At 31.7% G+C, this 22,453-nt stretch overlaps 1 protein-coding gene across 9 annotated transcripts in view; it reads left to right on the forward strand.

Moving 5' to 3' along the window:
• LOC106460672 (TRAF-type zinc finger domain-containing protein 1-like) overlaps window positions 1–22,453 on the forward strand; it is a 46,773-nt gene that overhangs the window by 14,725 nt on the left and 9,595 nt on the right. For all 9 annotated transcript variants that reach the window (XM_022387435.1, XM_022387436.1, XM_022387433.1 and 6 more), the window contains 8 exons: window positions 208–293; window positions 4,634–4,736; window positions 7,274–7,483; window positions 14,496–14,696; window positions 16,962–17,032; window positions 17,786–18,001; window positions 18,752–19,244; window positions 20,883–21,024. In XM_022387435.1, the coding sequence (XP_022243143.1) occupies window positions 208–293; window positions 4,634–4,736; window positions 7,274–7,483; window positions 14,496–14,696; window positions 16,962–17,032; window positions 17,786–18,001; window positions 18,752–19,244; window positions 20,883–21,024 (1,522 nt within the window). The remainder of the gene's footprint in view (window positions 1–207; window positions 294–4,633; window positions 4,737–7,273; window positions 7,484–14,495; window positions 14,697–16,961; window positions 17,033–17,785; window positions 18,002–18,751; window positions 19,245–20,882; window positions 21,025–22,453) is intronic.

Genomic DNA, 22,453 nt, shown 5'->3' on the forward strand with positions numbered 1-22,453 from the left:
AATAAATTAACAACTGCATGTAAGAAGGGATTTTATACTCAGTGATGTCAACCCAATATTCTTTAAGTTATAAACTAAACCTAACACTGGATTTCAATATAATTCAGTGTGTTAGTTATTTTATAATATTCAAAAGTTATTTTCGTTAGGTCTCTAGAAATAACCTTACCTATAAATAAATGGTATTAAAAGTTGTATTTTTATTAGGGACTCTCAACAATTGTCGATCACAAGTACAAGAAAAAGCTGGCAACTCAGGAAAGCCCGTTGTTAGAAGAAACAAACTGAGAAATGTGAGTTTACTTAAGTGTATTTGTAACTGAAGTAAACCTAATCATGTGAAATATGGTTTACATAGGATGGTGTAATATTTTGATCCAATTCTTGAAAACAATAATTACTGAAACATATATATATATATATATATATACGTTTAAATATTTTTTACACAGTATCTATTAATTCAGAGAGACTATATATACATTGTCTATTTGTATATGACAGTTACTACCTGTAATACAGTTGTCCCTCTTAGATACGACCAACCTATTTGTCATGATAAAAAAGTTGTATCTGACAGGAAGTCATTGATTACAGGATCAATAACCAGATATCAAACAACTGAGTTCAAGCTGTATAGGTAGTCAAATAACATAACAAATTGGTACACTGTATAATAATAGTTATGATGGATAATAGTTCAATAAAGATAACTTAAAATTGTTTTGTTTGTGTTTTAAGTCAAATGATTTATTTATCGATCACATTTGTTTCGTAAACATCCATGTATCACATTTTTGTTACATACATATAGAATATTACAAACTAACAAAATTTATTTAATAAAAAATCGTCCATCTTTGTTTGTTTTGCACATTTAACAGAGTTGCTTTGAATGTTCACAAGTCTGGCAGTTATATCAAGAAGCATTTGATTGTTAATTTTAAGTGCATGAATTTAGTATCATTTTATACAATAACGTGCAATAAGTGCCCAGAATTCTACATCAGAGAAACCGTAAGAAAATTGGAAGCCAGATTCACTGAACATAATAAAAAAAATCCCATATTTACCACCATTACAACTAAAAAAATCCACAGTATATATATATATATATACAAGACGCTGTAATTTTAAACAAAGAACAAAACATCGGAAGCTGCATATCTTAATTGAACAAAACAGCCCAACCCTAAATCAAAATTTCAACTTGGATCCTTTGATCCCAGCTCTGAAAAGGGACCATTTCATGAATTTAGAATAACCAGTAAAGAAATAAGAATAAATATCTGAACTAAATTATTGCTAGACTCTAGCCAATACCTAATAAGGTGGCCCGGCATGGCCAGGTGGTTAGGGTGCTCGACTCGCAATCTGAGGGTCGCGAGTTCGAATCTCCGTACCACCAAACATGCTCGCCCTTTCAGCCGTGGGGGCATTATAATGTGACAGTCAATCCCACTATTCCTTGGTAAAAGAGTAGCCCAAGAGTTGGCGGTGGGTGGTGATGACTAGCTGCCTTCCCTCTAGTCTTACACTGCCAAATTAGGGATGGCTAGCGCAGATAGCCCTCGTGTAGCTTTGCGCGAAATTAGAAAAACAAACAAACAAACCTAATAAGGTAATCCTCTCTGAATACAAATACTACATAAAATGTAATATGGTGCATTAAAACAATTTCAAGTTTACCAATTTTCATGTTTCATTTATTTTGTTGCTTTCGTCACAACTTTGGTCTATATCATTGTCCATGTCACGTTTGTATGTCAACATTTCAAGCCTTCTTCTTCATAGCAACTTCCTGTTCTCAGCTACAGACATTTGCAGCTTTCTCCAGATGCTTCAAGGCATTTTATTAGTCATGCTTACTGCACAGATTAGTCGAGTCTGTCACTCAACAAACTGTGAGTTACTTAACATCTAGGCCACTTGCACAAAATCTACTACATTCACTAAAAGAATAAACCTTAATTCCGTGAGCGGAGCGAAGACAAACAACAGTTTCTGACCACCCCTGGTCACCTTTCAAGACCTGAAAGGTTTTAAACCAAAATACCTACATGTATGTACCAAGGAGTTTGAGTTGAACACCCTGGGGTACTAAGATACATATACTAAGTTGTGAAGCAATCTCTGGTCATGTGGTATCTTTGTTCCATACTGTATACACTGTATTCATGTGTCTCTGTAAATTACATTATTGATATGAAGAAAAGTCGTCATAGAGAGGTCGTTCCCAGTCAAATGTTGCATCTGTCAGGAAGTCGTTCGTGTGAGGTCAGATCAATGTAAAATCGTTCCATGCCCCCAAAAAAGTCATATTTAAAAGGAAGTCGTTATTGGGAGGGGTCGTATCCATCAGGAACAATTGTAATACAAGTCTGTACATGTTGGAAAAATTAGAATTATTGACTTATCTACATACAAAGAAATGAGCACTGACAGTGTTTAAAATAACTTTCCATCATTTATGTATAAGTAAATGAGACTGTAACAGTACTTAAAATAAGCTTCAATCTCTCACTTGCAGACTAGGTCAATGTCATTCTATTTAACCCTTTGACTACTGCACACTCTAAACTCCTTCTGTGCATCTCACAAGGTTTTACTTAGTTACATTAAAAATTTGATTAAACCACTTTATTGCCAATGTATTTTAATAAAATTAGCATTACCATGTGTGTCATAATTCAAAGTTTTATATTATCTAAGTTTTAATTCTTTTATTTCAAACCCTTAAAACAATAACTAAAAACTGTGCTTTTTCTTTCACGAAAAGTGCTCATGGTTACAAACATCAGCTTTAAGAGCTGATATAGAACAAACTGTACATGTAATATAGACAGTCTCTCTGAAGTGTTCAAAGTACAGTGTATATGGGTTGTTTACAAGTAATTGGAGAACATTCCAAGAACTTTTCCCCAAGATAATGGTTGTAAAACTTTTCTCTGTTCAGACAAACCATGCCCACTTGCAAAATAGAAGAGGTGTTGCTAAGTGTCAGTTTTAAGTTTAATGCCACACTTATAGCCAATACAAAGAGTGATTTCATGCTGTATTTCCTAATAAGGTTATGAAAGCTAATTGATGTTTGCATTTTAGAGAGGAAGCCAGAAAAAGCTTAGTCCATTGTTGAGAGCAGCATCTCTAGCACATGGCTGTTTTTTTCTCGCCTTATTAGTTTGATAGGCAGTGAAATTGCATTTATATTTTACTTTTATCTTTTAGTTAATTATGTATTATTTGTTTTAAAATTTATATTTGAAAGGTGTAATGATTATATTTTGTTTTTTATTTGCCACTTCGCTGGTCATGGGTTATAAATAGAGACAAGGGCAAATATTATGCAGTAGGCTAAAGCTGACTCTATGCCGATCATAATATTATATCTCCCTCTAGGACCCATTGAAGTGTTTTAATGTAAATAATAAAATATAAAGAATTGGAAAGGAAAATAAAACATTAAAAGTAAAGAATGTGTGAAAAGGTAAAGACTTGAAAATATGCATATGACCCAAAGAAGATATTATAAGATTATTCAATGAAAAAATAATAGGCAAGTACATATTACCATTTCTTAGTTTTAAACATTTAATTGCACTGTACATTGTGATAATAGCTAAAGTTAGTGATGTTTCAGAAAAAATGGCAAGTCAAATGTTGACATTTACCATAAAAAAACTTTTGATATTCATTAAGGAGGTTCTAAAGATCATGCAAGTGAAATGTGAAAACTGTAAGATAAAAAATAGTATTATTATACTTAACATAAAAATAACCTTGCAGATGAACTATTCAGAGACAAAGCACAAATAACTACATTAAATAACAAATTTTTTAGTAGAAATAGAAGAAAAAATTCAAAATTGAATATTTGTCTAAAATTACATACTTTTAGGAAGGTTCCTATCAAATTTCATTTCTGTAAAGACATTTCATGAGAGTTATGTAACTTGATTACAATAGGCATGAGTCGTCTTGATAGGATTAAATAGAAATACTTAAACTTCGGTGTTGTTGTTATATCACGCATGAGCAATCACAGATCTTAACATTTTGTCTCTTGATTCTCTCTTTTCTTGGAATTTCTAAGCATCAGTTTGGTTTCAATTAAAATTTCTTTGCTTTATTACTTCTCCTTCATAGCTTCTTTTGTGAAGTTTTAGTTGTTTTTTCACTTGTGATGAAATGTTCTGTATTATAAAGATCTAATTTTTCAACAGCAAACACTTGTTTCTTTGATTATCTTTACAGTTACAAATTTAATAAGTCCATTCTGTGCATGCATACTATGTATTTGTGTTAATTAGTTTTCAGCTTTTGTGAATTATGTGAAGAAGAATTTTGATACAAAGAACAAACTGTTCCCAATATTTGGAAATCTCTTTACACACATTTCAATTCTCTAATGCATGATCAGGGTTTAATTAATAGTTTTATAGATTTAGTGCTATAACCTAGTGAGTGAATCCATACATTTTGTTAATAGAAAAAGGAGGTCAGATATGAATTGATTAGACATATACATATATATTTTTGTTTAATTAAATCCATTTAGAGCATTAGATGAAAAAAATGTACCTAATACTGTAAAATTTCAATGCTTGTAAAGCACATGCAAGTTTTTTCATAGGTAAGGGAGAACAGATCCAGCAATCATCCAGTGGGAATTGTTGATAAACCTCCCCCAAGCCCAGCTTTCTCGGGCTCTCTCAGTCATTCTCCTGAAACTAGAGGTTTGTGTTATGTTAATGAGGGATAAAACACCTGTTACACCTGGTGTGCATCAATATGAAATTCCATCTCTGATATTATTACTTGAAATTTTTGTTGGCATTGAATAATTCACTTTGTTGGGCAGATTGTTGAGCAAAACTCCTTTTTTATCTTAATAAACTATTGTAGTTCACTTGGAAAAAAAAAAAGATATAATATGTGTACTCGTGATTTTTTTGATTGTGAGAAATATATCACCAGCTGCATACATTAAAGAATGTTTAAACAAATTCTGTAGTATTATGAAAGAAAGAACTGGTATTATTCCACTCATTATCATTGATAACTATTGAGTCTAAAGAAAAAATAAAGGCTTTGAGGTTAAATCAATAGAAGGTTTTGATTTTAATAATCTTTATGTAAGTCTTTCTATTAATAAGATAGAAAAGTCTTTCATCTACAATTTTCAGATTGTTTAACAATTTGGGTGAGTTAATGCTTTGTGTTCATAAAAACACAATAAATTATACAATAAAGGTATTTTTACAAACTATCTATTTTTTTTAACTTAACAACACATTTATGCAGTTTGGTCATGTCTTACAACAAATTCAAGGGATACCTATGGTAGGTAACTTCAGCCTACAAGTTGCAGATTTGTATCTATTAAAACTTGAATTTTCATGCTATAGGAACCTTAGTAAAAAGTCTGTAGTAAAGAGTTATGATAGTCGTGCTTATAGATACATTGATGACCCTTTTACCTAATTGTTAAGGTTTTCTTGAAATTGCCAAACAAACTTATTCACTAGAACTTACTTTTGAAAAAAGCTCTTTCACTAGTAACAAATCATAGTACCTGAATTTGGATATTAGCGTAGTTAAACATTTAAGTTCAATATTTTCAATAAAACAGACACTTTTAATTTTGAGGTTACAAACTTTCTATTTCTGAATACAAATATTCCAAAAAAAACTATCATGATATCTTCAAGATTTTCATTTGTGCACATTAATTTTTAATTAATTATTTAAGGTAGTAATGAAGCACTATAATATTGTGACCACTGTTAGTTTTATCTTTTTAGTTCTTTCTATAGGGTATAGTATAACATTATATTGTTGGTTGCATTAGCTTCCCCTAATTATTTTGTCAGGTTTCCTAATTTGTTGCTTCATTTTCTAAATCTTACTGTCTTAGTATTATTTCAAATTTTCTTGAATCTTATTATGTATAGTATGCAGATGCATTCATAATATGTTTTGCTTTTTTTTTATTATAATGAACTTCTAAAGTTCAAAGGAATTTTTCAGACATTTTAAGGTATTAATGGTTACAAATAGCAGAGTAATAATTTATATTATCATAGTATAATGGTATGACCAACAGTGACATGATTTTCTCAAGTGCTCCAGGAGTGATGATGCTGTTTTTTGTACAGATAGCAGGTAGCTCTCTTGGTCTTTTATTTTATGGGCAATAAAGTATTTTTATTTTCCACCAACACTAGGAAATTAGTTATACCCCATCCTTTCTTTAAGGTTACTTTCATTAGGGGTATTGATTATTATATTCGTTATAATGTTTAATTTGAAAGTTTATTTCACATTATTAGATTGGTTTATGGAATTATGACTGACATAAATCTGCTAAGCTGGACACACAGTATGGGTTAGAAAATTTACATATCTACTTTTATTTGTTAGTTTTTATATTTTCTGATTTAATTTTTAAGAATACAGGTTATTTTACATTGTTTGATTAGTTTATGGAATTAGAACTAACACCTATTAAGTTGGCTGAACTAAGTATAATTTTTACCACAGTGGTAGTTCTTACTTGAACTACCACTGTGGTAAAAGTGATTAGAATATTTGGTATATCTGCTTTGATTGATTAGTTTTTATTGTTTCCAATTTTCTTCTTATGTTTATTATGTTATTATAATGGTTATCCTAGATTTTTAGCTTAGTATATGGATTTAGGACTAACCTAAGTTTTTTTGATTAATCAAACCTTGCAAGATATTATTGGGTTTATGGCCAAAAATTTCATTAAGAGCATGGGTAGCTGATGAAACAATACATTCTAATCATTATAAATAAGATAATTTAAACAGTATATTTAATTAGCTATTATTGGTATATTTCTTTGGTTTTGATCTATGTAGGTGGCTTATTTTGATCATAATTTAATATTTATAACTGTAGGTTTTTGGAATATTTTTATCAGATTCCACTTCCATTTATAAGGAAACTTATTTGAAGTTAGGTTTGTCCATACATAATAAGTCTTTAATCATTAATAAGGTAATAAATAAATTTAATAAAGTATGGTCATCCAAAAAGCCACTTTCACCAGTACTAGCTTTATTGTCAGAGCAAGTACTATTGCAGTGCTAATAATTGAAATTTTATAACATGCATTCATTTCTTGTGATTATTGAATATGGTTTAAATACCTTTTTTATTATTATGTGGAGTGCTCTTTAGGCTTGTAATATTTTTTAAAACACTTCAGGATATTTATTTTAAATTAACTATTTTCATCATTTAGATTTGGAGAATTTGGATCATCTTCTTGCTTGCCAGTTGGCAGAAGAAGAATTGAACAAAGATAAAAACTATCAGAAAGGTTTGAATGTCAACTTTTGTGAAGATTATGGAAACTTATTGGATGATAACAAAGGAGAAAATGAACCTAATGATTTTGTCAAAGGTGTACTAAAAGAAAGTTGTCTTTACCATAAGAAACTAATAAGAACAGGTGAGATATTGTTCAAAAGATGATTTAGATTATTTTTACATGTGTGAAAAATCCATAGGTACAGCATTTTTATATATGTATTTTTTAATCCATATATAATATACTATCTAAATACTAGTTTGTTTTAACCCTATCCATTGTATCATCCCTCATTATTTTGCACTCACACTTAAATGCTTAACCTAATTGCATGATACTTAGTACACACTTTTTGCATAATATGTAGTTTGTGCTTGACATTAATAATGTAATTTTGTTTAGTATTTGTATAATGTTTTAGTTTGTGAATTTTCAAAAATTTTGTTTTGATATACCATTTTTAAAAAACATTAAAAAATACTTAGGGTTTCTGTTTTTTTTTATTGTATGCCTAAAATAATTTATTTGTATCTATTAGAGTTATTTTTTCAATAAAACTACAATTGGTGTGTCTGTGTGTTTCTAGTAACACTATACTTATTTTTTCATCTGTTCATAGAAGCTTTTAAATTCCGAAAAAAAAAGTAACTGTTAGATAATATGAAAAAAATACAACTGAATGATTTTAAATTTTATTGATCAGAAAGTTCCATGTTATATATCCAGTTAGGTCTGACATGTTATATTTACATCAATGATTTATATTTATTTATTTCTACCTGTTAAAGCAGTTGTATAGCTACAAAAATAACATAAAACACTGACGAACAATAAAACCGTTTGAAGCACAGCTTGCACTCGTATCCTAGACATAAACTGATATAGGCAATATTTTTCCAACTATATTTTTTGGTACATCTCAATTTCTCTAGTAATTACATGTTTTTTTTAATAACTAAGGAATTCTTGTACTTGTATATGTTGTTTGAGTAATAATAAAATTACAAATACACACAAATAAAAAAAACAAAAAACTTTTTGTATCATCTGAATAGTTTGACATTGCAAAACTCCTGGCTCAATCTACTCACTATTAAGTATCCTTAGCTTATGTCCTCTCATATAACAATATTCTTGTAGTTTTTAAAACATGCAAAATATAATACTAAAACATTATAATGAATGAAAACATCAAAAGAAACTATAAAAATTTCCAGGCTTGTGGCTTGTTCCTGAGTTTTTGCATTAGAACCTTTAGTTCTGCAGTATGATAACTTCTGCTAGTTACTTTTTAGAAAGCATACAATACTGCTTACCCAAGTGTTATGTACTTTACAATGCTGTAGATAGGCAAGAATGTTTTCAATTCAGTCATGTTTAGCTATTGTTTCTACCATGTTTGGAGGCTGTACTTTTATAAAAGCCTTGCAACAAAGGTTTCTTGAAAATAATCTTTGAAAGGAAAGTCATGTGAGAAACAAAGCCTTGTATAAATGTTTGTAAGAGATGCTAGGGTCTGTGTCAATATAAACCTATACCTTGGGTTGAGCAGAAAAATTATAATTAAATGTATAAGGGTCTTGTTACAGGCAATACCCATTGGAACTGCACGGAGATCAAAATTCAAACATTTGTTTTAATTTTGCTTTGCAAAGTACACTAAATTGTAAAGTTATAAAGCATCAATTCTTAGATATTTTCAAGAAAAAAAAATTGTTGAAATAGACTTAAAACTATTACTTTTATTTAAATTCTGAAATTTGTCATGCAAATCTGCCCTCGGTAATCTCTTGAGCTGCCCATTGGCTCTAATAGGGTTAATGATCGTGATTTATTTTTTTTGAAAGCTTCTTCATTTGTAAAAATACTTTATTTCTATCTTCAACCACAGAAATATCTCAGTAGGTATTGCAGAAACATTACCCTCATGGTTACCCTGAATTCATTTTGAAAATACTAGAAACAAAAAAGACATAATATATTCTTTGTCAGTAAACTATTTTTCTCTCATACATGGGTATTCAAAATATCACTAAAGATCATCACTTACTTAAGGTAGTAGCTAGCAAGGATCTTTACATATTGGAATTGGTTTAAAAACAGTCAAATACTCTGATATTTTTATAGTAGCTTTACAAAACTTTAGTGATCACTAAGATTTTCCTGAGTGTTCATTGTTCAGTCTTCTTTGTTTGCATTTTTCAAAACTCATTTTAATGAAACTTGATACAAATACAGGTTGTAAATTAAAATATTGTAAAATGATAAAACTCAACTGTGATATTTATCATTTTATATTCAACAAATTTAAGAAACAACTCATTGTCACTATGGGACTCACCTTCTAATTATCTGTGCATAACTTTACAGTTTAAAAATTGGTTACTCATACATACAGTAGTAAAACATGTTACTATGAGTACTAACATTATAGTCAAATTCATTACCTCTATTTTATATGTTATGCTACATGTTTTTAAACTTATTTATTACAGGCTAATGAAGGAAATCATTAATCTTAGTGATTAATATCTGAAATATACTCTACTTGATTTAAAATTTGTTTAATGATGCAGGATCAGTATTTCAGAGATGCTACTCTCTTCTCTACACTTCTTGTGCACAATGCCATGTAATTTTTTACACATGCCATGAACCTTGGACAGGGCTCCCACCTCTCCACATGTCAACATGTATTGTGCCAGTCTATGATGTAATGGTCAATAGACTAGCCCTCCACCAATAGGAGGGGCACACATCCTCCATGCACGCTAATTTTCATAAGCACTAACACATGAACACAGGCTTGTTCTTTCCTTGGCACCACTTGTTTTCTGATGTGTTTTTTCATTTAATGCCATTTTTGTGCTTATTGTTTTTAATGTTTCATTACTATGCGCCATGTAGTCTTTCTTTCCTGAATTTCCTTGATTATATAAGAGAACTATATTAAATTTTAAACTTATCAGCTATAACTTTCATTCAATTTTTTTTCTATTTGATTTTCTCTTAATCGACTTTGTAATGTCCAGACATGTCCCATTGTTTAATCTAACATATGAGTTTCATCTGGTACCCTTCAAAGTTGTCATTTAGACCTACGCACCATCACCATACCTAGCTCATTTTTTCTCTAATTGGTAAAAAAACTTTTGTATGCACTTTACAAAAATAGACTACTGCAACATCAGGTTCATGAATTAACTGTATTATGCATTCATGTTTCCACATTTCTGATATCACCCAAGGTTTTTAACACACTTTCACAGAAGTCACCCAATACTGATGTGGTGAGTGGAGACACTAATGCTCAGTGATGTTACTGCCATTTTACACCACCTGGCTGGTTCTATTCTGATCTTGGATCCAGGATTCCTAACTTCCTGCTTTTGTTACTTCAGCTGAGCCTGCCCAATCTGATGAGTGTTTCATCACTGTTGTTTTCACACAAGTTTTTGCTTCTCATTCCCTCTTTCTGACATGAACGAGGTAGTCCTGCTTTTATCTTTCCTTGCTTGAATTCTACTGTTAAGTGTCTTTTGGCTTTTCTTTTTCCAATATTTATTTTGCTGAATCATGGGCTTCCTCGTTGCATGAGCTCCATTCACCTTAATTTATGCTTCCAGTTTAAGCACCTCTTTTTCATTCCTTTTTCTTTCTCTCAATATTCTTAGCTTTTAATGGATTTCTTTGATGATTTTCGTGTGTCACATTCATTTTGAGGTTTTCCACCACTGCCCTCTATCAGCTTTACTGGGATAACTTGCACAAACCTTTTTTTCAACTTCTCATTTGTCTTTCATTTTGTCCTACATTCCTTTGTTTATTTTTTTCTGAGGTGTACTTTGTTAGGTTTGCTTACATTCTGAATTTCACCTCCCTCAATCTCTTTTTTAGAACCTCTGTTTTGCAATTTTTCTTTTAATGTAGTTTTTGAGGGTATATCTTGAACCTTTTGTGCTGATGCATTTCTTCAGCAGTCACCTCTCTCACTTTGGTTTCTTGCCATTTGGATAAGGAGAACCCACTAACTTTTTATCATATACAGTCTTGTGGGGTTGCCTTCTCTGCTGTTCCTTGTCCTCTTGTTGCTATACATGATCCATCCTCTGTGAGGGCTGGCCATCACAGGTCTTGGAGGTGATTTGTTTCTGGGGCCACTCACTTTGTCAACTGGTAGACACCCTTTTCTATAACCTATTGACTTCCACAAATACTTTCTCAGAAGTTTTTCCTGCACTTCTATACTCCACCTTACCTGTTTAACATGTCATGGGGCAATTCCCCAACTCCTCTTTGGGATTTTACTTCTGTCTTTTTATCATTCGTGCTAAAATGGAGGGTTGTCAGCCTGGTAATAATCTGTCACAATTGACCAAACTTTAGTTTTTCCTTAGTTCCCTGTCAGCAGTTTTCTCATTTTTGATGAAAACTCTCCCTGGTAGCGGATGACCCAATTCAGGATCTTGACACTTTATCCCTTTTGGTTCCTTTGATTTTTTTGTAATGGTCAAACACTTGATTCTCAGTTCTTCCCTTGAAGTTGACTATGGCCCATTCCTTTCTCATTCACTTGGGGCCTCTCTCACTTCATATGTGGGGCAGGTGCAGCCTACTTCTTTGTCTTTGTTACATGGAGGTTTTGATACAAGGACTCTCATGTGCATAGAACATGTGACAACTTGTGTTGACTTTGTGCTAGATGACAACCACACCTTTCCACTACCCTCTTCTAGTGGGGTTGCAGTTCTGATTGCTTGATCCATTTGTTGTGTCTTATCCAGGGGTGAAGTTTCTCTGTCTATGTCCTTAAGCTGCTGACTACTCTGTATGCTTGCTATCATATTCTGTCTCATTTCTTTGGTCTTCTTATCATGATCCATTCAGACACCTCTTTTGTTGTTTCATCCTCCCCCACCCCAATAAGGAAACACTTGCTTCCAGGACCTCTGTTTTCCTGAACTTTCTCTTTTCTGTCCTTGACCACCATGTTCAGTTGTCAATAATTCACATCTCAAAAGCTCAGACCCTGGTGGCAGATTGATTATCTTGCCTAAGACTAGACCATTCTCATTGAGTGGTTTCTTCACCTTCTGGTGTTTTCAGTGGATTCTATTATGGGTGTCCTGTTATCAGTGCCCTTCCACCTCTACTTCTCTACTCATTTCCACTCATTTGGTATCCAATCGCAGACTCTACAGGCCTTTGATGTCACCTATATGAGATCTTGCAAGTGGGATGTGTACAACCCCCAAAACATTAGTGTATTATTACTTACACTGGTGGAATGTTTCATCTATCCTGACTTTGATCTTCTTTGAGATTCTGTTTTCCACTCTTCAAAGTAGCTCTGAGGGAGAGTTGCTTATTTTTCTCCTTTCTTTTTTTTTTTCAAGTCTCACAACCACCTTATGCTAACTACATATTTTTATATATAAATTATGGAGATGGAACTCAAAGGGTGGCTGGTGTTACCTCACATGGAATACTTACCCTAAATCCACATTGAATGGGAAGAGTAAAGACAGTTTGAAACCCATCTGCCCCTGTTCTGTGTCCACTGTAAAGTTGGGATTTTCTGCAAGACTGCTTTGATGATTTCTTTATATATCTTCCAGATTATTCTGCACTTGTAAAAAAAGAAAAATACAAGAACAATTGGAGTGTTCTTGCCCTATCATTTGGGCTCGCACTTACTGTTTTTAGTCGCTATAACCTATTGCATTGTCTTTCAGTGCAGGACCTAATTCCAAATGATAATGGTCCACATACATCTGTGGTGTTCCCCCCACCCCCCCAATTTCTTCTAGTGGAGTAAGGGAAAACCCTTACTTCCCCAGTCCCAAACTGATGAGAAAGTCGATATGAAGAGTGCCTCATCAGGGGATGCAATGCCACTATTACAAGGCTAAGTTGACAACCCTTTATTTGGGAAAGTATAGCTGGGGTGTAACTTAGCAGTGTAGTGCAGTACACCCCACTCTGTTTTGGACCAACTCAATCGAGATGGTTAGGTTTAGCCAGATAGGTCTTGGGTTCAACCTGGACACAGGTCTGGGATGCTACTCCAAGGCTAAGTTGACAACCCTTTATTTGGGAAAGTATAGCTGGGGTGTAACTTAGCAGTGTAGTGCAGTACACCCCACTCTGTTTTGGACCAACTCAATCGAGATGGTTAGGTTTAGCCAGATAGGTCTTGGGTTCAACCTGGACACAGGTCTGGGATGCTACTCCCTGCACCTGAATTTTATGGTAAGTTTCTCACATAAGTATTTCTCCAATATGGAAAAGCTTGACTTACAGTCCTTAGCCACACTACACATTTGTGCTTTGCTTTCTGCCTTTGTGATAATGGATGGTTAAACGATCTATCATTCCACCCACCTTAGCAACATGTTAGCACTCAGCAAAAGATTCTCATGAAGAATATTCCCTGTTTGAAATGTCTGAGGTCTTCCACTGAATGTCTTCTCACTCGGCTTGCCTTATGGGTGTCACATTCCATGGATTTTCCCTTTCTGATGTTGTTTTCGTAAAGGAGCTCACCTTTGTAACTTCTCTGCACTGGCATCTCCACCATCTTCAGTGTGGGATTCTAGCTTTTTGGGGTGCAGAATGGTGAGTAGCATTTCTAAAGTTAACATTTTCTTTAAATGAAAATGTATTTTTGATAGATACTCACCTCTTCACTAACTCCCAATCTTCCTCTCCTCTTATGATGCGTGTAGTTTGCCTCATCAAGAATGAATCTGTGTTCATATGGATTAATGTTAAGAGAGGATGTGTCACCCTCCTATTGGTGAGGGCTATAGTCTAACGATGATGATGATTACACCATAGGCTGGTACAATACACATTGACTCATGTAGTGGTGAGAGCTTTGTTCAAGGCTTGTGGTATGTGCAGGAAGTTACATGTCAGTGTGCATGAGGTACTAGCTCTTTGTGGTACAGAAAGGTGAGCATCTATCTGAAATATAGTTTCAGGTAAAAGAAATGTTAACTTGCAAAATATAGTCATAATATATGTGCGTGTTTTTTGCTCATGGCTTTATCTAATGTTGTCAAGCTAGATCATAATTTTCAACATTAAAATGTAGCCATATTGTTTATAGTGGAAACTCAGGTATGTAATGTAATACATTTGGTTTCAGATTTAGATCATTTTCTGGCCACTGAGCTGGAAGAGGGAAAGCTTATTAAAAATCAGCAGCATCCAAAACACAACATCAATCAGCAGGATAATTATAATAACCTACTTGAGTTTGATACATTTGGTGATGGTGATACTCTTTCTCAATATTCAAAGAAAAATCAATGGTATGCTGATGAGGTTGTGAATCAAGACACAGCAAGTAAGTTCAGAGAAAAATGAACAAAAACATTTGGTAAAATTTCTTAAAGAAAATGTAATGATATGAATGTATATAAAAATAGCAATATAGCAATGAAATAATGTTTTTAAAACAGTATTATACTAACATTTTGTATATATTCTTTCTAAGAACTCCCCATGTTTTGCTTTTGTGGATTTTTATTTTTATAATGATAAAAATGCTTAAAGTATATTTTTACTTTTAAAGTTACACCCATTTGAAAACTGTTGGATAACATTATTTTTCTTGAACCAAATTTTTTTATATAAAGGTAATGTGATGATGTATGTTGTAAAAACTTAATATAAGCTTGAATTTGTTTCATTGTTGAGGCATAAAACATTTTTGATTTTGAGTTTACACCACAAAACATTGCTTTGTAAAAGCTACATCTCAAAACAAAACATTTGATCTCGTTTGAACAAAATTACTTTTTTTTACAAGTTTCTGAAGTGTTTCATGTGTAGATTTATGGATATCTCTCTCTCTCTTTGTCAGTAGGCTCACATATTTGTGTGAGATGTTTTTATTCAAAATATCACTGAACACCATCTAAAGTGGTACATAGCAAGGATCTTTGCATATTGTAATTAGTCTAAATATTGTCAACTACTCTGATATTTATTATATTAGTTTTACAAAATGTTTTTTCCATAAGATTGTCATGACTGCCCACCATTTCATTCCACTTTCTTGTTTGCATTGCTTCATACTAATCTTGATGAAACTTGCTACAAATACAGGATCCAAAATAAAACATTGTAAAATGATAAAACTCGACTGTGATATTTATTTTTTTCTATTCAACAGGTCTAATAAATGACTCATTACCACTAAGGGACTTCTCTTCTAATCCTCTGTGCAAAACTTTACATTTTAAAAATCGGTTTCTCCTATATACAATAGTAAAATGTTATCAGAAGTACTAGCATTATAGTTGAATTCATTACCTCTGTTTTACATGCTACACGTCTCTACACTTCTTTATTATAGGCCTACAGATTATCATTACTTTATTAAAAATAGAAAACATTCTTGAAAACCACATTTATGAAACTTTATTTTGCATTCAATATATCCATGTAAACATTAATTGTTAAACTAGTAATTTAAAGTATCCCAAGAATAGGAAGACTTTCAGTATATGAGTTTATAATTTTGTTTTTAGTGAAGCTTGTCCTGGGTATTCACACAAAGCTACATAAGGGTTATATATGCTATTTGTTCCTGGTTTTGAACTGATAGTTTAGTGTGAAAGCAGCAAATCAACAGTATCCACCACCAACTTTTAGGTTACTCTAATCAAACAGTGGTATTTGACTGTCATCATAACCGTAATGCACCCATGGCCTCAAAGTGCAAAGCACATTTTTGTGACAGTGAGAATAAAAATGTGGACCCTTGGTTTCACGATCTTCTACCCTAACTTCTTAGACACTTCTGGTTATTTTACTGGAGTAATGATATCTTGGCAGTTGGTTCTGTATTTACCTGAAACTTGAAAATAAACTTAATTCAAGAATATAGAATATAGAAGCATTATATTGACAGCATAACATGTTACTGATGTCCAAAGCAGTATTTTAAAATGCCATCCTAGGCAAAATTCCTGCACCATTATTATCAGTAAACACAGTAAATTACTTGAACAAAATATACCAATTTATATTAAACTTTTAGTTTAGTAAGCATATCTTTTTTTTTTTACTTTGAATAACTTGATTTTTTTAATTTCTTGGATTTAGTTTTATGTTTAAACTTATTACATTACTGTGTTTCTAGGTCAGTAAGACACAGCAAAGGATGTAAAATAGTGTGACATAGTTAATACTATTGAAAGTGAAATTAATATAAAATATTTTACTGATTTTAATGCCCTAGGCAATTGACTACACCCTAACTGATGCTCTTGTTCAACAGCAATGTTCTAATCTTTCATAAAATAAGAATTGTTATTATTATTGGGCTGTGATGGATTTATATATGTAGATTAAGACTGAGAATGGGATACACATTGTTTTGGATGTTAAGATTTAAAATCATCCATGTATTATAACTACTTTGATATTGCATTCATTTTACAAAATTGTATTAACTTTATTTAATGTTAACTTTTGGAAACTTTTTATATGGGAGTTAACTTAGTCAGTGTTAGACACTTTCAAAACTACTTTTAGATTAAAATGCAGATGAAATAAAGTATGTATTTCTCTTTAATGTTTTTAACATATTTAAATGATTCAGAGGAAGTTGTGAGCTTACCATGTGAATTTTGTGGACAGCAGATTTCAGAAGATGATCTTATACTACATCAGGTAAACTCAAGCACTGTGGTTGTACGTACTGAAACATTTCTGTAAAAACAAATAAACTTGAATCAATTTCTGCTTAACCATCCTATATGCTTTCATGGTTATCAGTACTATCACTTACTCAGTTATCTCTGAAAATTCAATTCTGGTATTTTATTTTTAGGAATATTCAAATCATTATTCTACTCCCAAATATCATGTTTATTGTGTAATCTGTTCATGGTTGTTTGATTTAATTTAAATACTGTTTTTATCCATCTTTGGTTACACTATATTATTAGTTATAGATCTTTTTATCCCATTTTGATTACAGTGTATTATCATTATCAGTTACACATGCTGTTTTATCTCACTTTGATTACAATATATTCTTACGTATAGTTACTGTTTATATCTCATTCTTATTAGTGTTTTATTGGTTGTGGATACTCTTTTTTTTTTTCTTATTTCATAGTGAAAACAATGATGTTAGTTGCACTATCCTTGTTACAGGGCATTATTAGTGTTTTATTGGTTGTGGATAATCTTTTTTTTTTCTTATTTCATAGTGAAAATGATGTTAGTTGCACTATCCTTGTTACAGGGCATTATTAGTTTTTATCTACTTTTATTATAGTGCATAATGTTATAGAAACTAAGACACATTATTGCTGTTTTCTCAAACAAATTGATTAATTTTGTTTTAAGTTATTTTAAATGTGACATATACATATATATCGACATGTAAATCAGAATAAATAACTGATTATCCTTCAGAGTGGATGTCAGATTGATCAACACAATGAACAAGAGGTGAACACACGAGTTGAACAGGAGGAGGAACAAAAAACAAAGAACTTGTTTAGTAGATTTGAAGCATATACATCATCCAAGAAAGAGCAATACAAAAAATGTGATTCAGACCATAGTGAAATTATTCCATGTGAATTTTGTAAAGATCCTTTTTCTCTACATGAAATTGAAAGACATCAGGTTAGTCATTGTTTGGAGATACAATAGACATTCAAGAGTTGTATTTTGAAACAACCACAAATACTTGTTGTTTGGGAATCCAAAAACAGTCTTTTGGTGATATTCAGTATCATCAGTTAGTAATTGTTTGGTAATAAGTAGATATTAATTATATGACATTTAAATATTTATGTTAATTAATTTTGGAGACAGTAGATAGTATAAAAAAACAGGTTGATGATTGTCTAAAAATGATAACCATTCTATATTTCAAGTATGTAAACGATGAATTATTTTAACATTTGTCTAATTTCAGTGACAAAAAATCAAGAAACTCAAGACTGCCTAGAGAGCTCACAAATATTTAAGTAAACATTTTAACTTGGTAGCTGTCAAAAATGAGCTGTTTTGTTTATATTCATACTTTGAATTTGTTAGTTTAAAGCTATTTAAATCACTATAAACAGGCATTCAGATATTTTTCGTATCATGAAACATGTTTGTATAGTTAATTTGGTGAAAAAACATTTGAAACTTTGGTAGGTAGATATGATTTTTTTTAATGATTGTTATTTGGGGTTTGTCAAATGTGAAATTTTTTATGGAATTTTATTTAGTTGTATCAGAAGCTACAACATGATTGTTTGGCGTTATAGAAAATAATATTTCAAACATTTTGAAATTTGCATATAGTAACAGTTGTAGATGTCAAAGCAAAGAAGAATGTGTGTATAAAATTGAGTTATTTTCTTATTTTGTTTTACTCCATAGAGTGTCTGTAATTCTAATTCCTTGCTACCCTTGCTTCCGGACACGCTCTATCCTCCTGCCTCTTTTTTAAGAGGGCTTGATTCAGAATCCGGTACTGGTGTTTCAGAGTTTCTTAATTCTAAACATCTTACAAAAGTTTCAACTCCTTTAGTTAACTTGAATATAAGAAGAAACTTTGATCAAAATAAAATTACTAACAAGAAAATTCCAGTCAACTCTACAACACCATGTGGAGAAGCTGTAGGTTCTCTGGTACATGTTAATGGTTCTGGGAAGAAAAAAAAGAAAACAGAAGGCATTGCTAATTGTGATAATGAGAGAGATGGGAGATGGCAGTCTCGACATAGGCAGGAAGGAAGAAGAGAAATGAATGTGGAAAGAGAAAATATTGGTAGAGTCAGACAAACAAAATTGTCTAATTCATATTTACAAGAGATGAAAGCTAACTTGAATCATGTTCGAATCCCAAATGAAGATCTTCTGCATGTGGCAGGTGAGGCATGGAAGAACTCTTAAAATGTGTACTCTCGTTTAACTTGGTTGCTAATATTTGAATCCTTATCGAATAAACCAATATCATATTAAACAAATCCATTACAACATAAAAGTAATTTTCAGAGAAAAATGCTCAAATAATAGCTTAACACAGTAGTTCCCAACTGCCAGTCCACAAGACAGTTTAAAAAAAATGTGTTTTAAAATATAGCTAGCTACTCAAATATATTATTTACAATGTAATTTTAAAGTAGTTTAAAAAGTTAATATTGTATGAAGCAGTTCTCAGTTGGAAGAATGTTCGGAACCACAGGTTTAGAAGATACAAGTAAACATTTCTAAAGATGGTTTCAAATAATACATTGTTTTTTTTTCTGTATTCATTAAAAATCCATTTATCCTCATATGACAATGTCTTTCTATAAATTCAATATCTTTCAAACTAAAGGATTTATGAATATATTTGATTAAGATGCTTATAATTGTCTCTTTGAGTAAAGTTTGTGTGTCTTCACAAGGGTCCACATTATCAGAAGAAAAAACAGAAAGACATTGTTTAAGGTTGTCTTCCTTTGAGTAGGCTTCATTAATTTTTTCAGAATTTCATAAGATGAGATTGACTCTTCACCTAATTTTCACCTTTTTTCTATTTCAGTAGGATTCATACATTTGTTAGAAGTGTTCCACTCTTATTATTAGAATAATTTCACTTTCAAAATTAATGGTTCTTTCTTGGTGAGGTTCTTGGGTATTTCTGAAGAGATATCATGATCAAAAATACTTCCCATCAATATTTATGGTTTTCTACATTTTAATGGGTTTTTACTTCTCTTTTTGAAGGATTCTATAGGACCAAAGTAACTCCCTCCATTATCTTTATGGTAATTTCTTTCTTTTCAGAAAGGACAACGGGACTTGAAGAAGGATTTCACGTGATAAAAAAAGATCCTCACCCAATGTTTTTTTTCTATCTTTGAGTAGGATTCACGGGTTTCAGAAAGGGGCCATAGAATCAGAAGAATTTACTACACCATCTTTCATATCATAGCCACTTGTTTATGACTTTTTATGGTTCAGTAGCTTTTGGACAATTAAGATATTGGGAATTCTTACTTTTTGAAGATAATAAAGCCTAGTAATCACATAAACTTGCTAAATAGAGTATGTCTTCTGTTTAAAGAAACTGTATTCTGGGTGTGAGAACAATTTTTTATTTACATGCAAATAGATTACAGAAGAAATAGTAATTTAGTCCACATGGTTCTACTAAACTAGGCAATGTTACTGGGTCAAATGAAGTGCAATACTTTTATGACTGTAAATTTTCAAGAAAAGCCTTTTATCTGTTCATTCTTATCTTACCTAACTTAGTAAACAGTTTTATTTCTCATGACATTATCATATTACAGAAATGAATCTTACCCAAGAATGGTAACTGCATTTATCATTTGTATGAAATTTTGAAGTTTGTTGTAAAAAAGAATTACTAAACTATAAAGAGAAGTATGAGTAAAAATATTTTTGCTGTGGGAAATTTGATAACACACTTTAATACTAGGAAACTGAAGAATGTTTCATTTTGTAATATTTCTCATTATTTATGTAGGTAAAAAATATATATGTTGTATCACTATAGGAGCCAGACCCAAAGGAGATAAGTCCAGTAATACATCAGAAAATATCTTTTTGGAAGAGAAAAGCCAGCTTGTAACAAGGAAAGTCTATAGAAAACCTAATACTAATGATCCTCAGTCTTCAAAACAACACGAGTTTATGAGGTAAGAGATGAAGAATATGACTTACCATTCTATCTAAACTCTATGAGACCTGTGTGCACCCATAACCTAAGAATAATGCTCCTCAGTCTTCAAAACAACATGAGTTTATGAGGTAAGAGATGAAGAATATGACTTACCATTTTATCTAAACTCTATGAGACCTGTGTGCACCTATAACCTAAGAATAATGCTCCTCAGTCTTCAAAACAACATGAGTTTATGAGGTAAGAGATGAAGAATATGACTTACCATTCTATCTAAACTCTATGAGACCTGTGTGCATCCGTTGTATGGTTTGTTTTTGTTTATTTTTCGTTGTGGATAAAACATCTGAATGAAATAGTTTAAACCTTTCTACAGATCTTGTAGCTTCTACTAATAAGTTTAATTTTTCCATGTGATATTTATATGAATTTGCAGTTCTAAAATTTGGAAAATATTTCATTGTAATGTTTTTTAAAAAACTATAAAATGCTTACCTTTATTGTAAATTTTAATTACTGAGTTTTATGTCTTCCTACATTCTTTTGAAACTTTCCTATAAAGTGTTTATTTTTTTAACTAAATTTTATCTTTATTTTGATCCTAAAAAGAAACACATGCAGTTTTGCTGTGCTTATAATCAATGGTGTCCAATAAAAAAAACTTTTTTACCATACCAAAATTATAGGCAAGCCAACTCTTTATTTTTAAATTGTTTATCAAAAGGTCATAAGTAATGTGTGTAATCAGTTTTAAACCTATTTGTTTCTATATGTTTTTAACACTTATTTTGAATGATTTTCTTGCCCATTCAAATAGTTGCTTAGGCTGATATAGCCTAATGCAAGCAAGGCCTAAAACAATGGCCTTGTTGGTGGATCAAAATTTGATATGCTTGAGTGCGAAATGAATTACATAAGCCTACCTCAGTTTGTTCTACGAAAAACATTTCTTATTATATATAAAATGAAGTACAAAATAATAAACATGATTTCTAAGGTGACACCTCACCTTCACACACAGAATAGCTTCATTCCTCATGTGTCTGTCTATAAGATCTGCATACCACTAGCCTTGAGCTAACACCCACTTAAAAATCATGCATTAATGTGAACTGTGCTAGTGCATGATGACCTCATCATGTAATGATAGCCTTTCACCAATAGGAGGGTGATTCAACCTCCTTGAACAGTAACTTCATTTAAGCACTGCACTCAAAATAACATTATTGTTAAACAAAGCAAGAAGAAAATGTGCTGGAAGTGGGTCGTTTCTTATTCCAATGGTTACCTTTTCTAATGCACCTCGTTCTTCTAATCTACTTGACTATTTTGTCCTGGTTTACAGCCCTTCTTCATTTCCATTCATTGATTCCTAGTCTTTGGAATCTCTCTTATCTGCTTGGGGAGATTGGGCCCTTAACTTCTATTTTCCTTTCTTGTGCCCA

Source organism: Limulus polyphemus, unplaced genomic scaffold (assembly GCF_000517525.1).
Source record: "Limulus polyphemus unplaced genomic scaffold, Limulus_polyphemus-2.1.2 Scaffold813, whole genome shotgun sequence".
Taxonomy (NCBI): domain Eukaryota; kingdom Metazoa; phylum Arthropoda; class Merostomata; order Xiphosura; family Limulidae; genus Limulus; species Limulus polyphemus.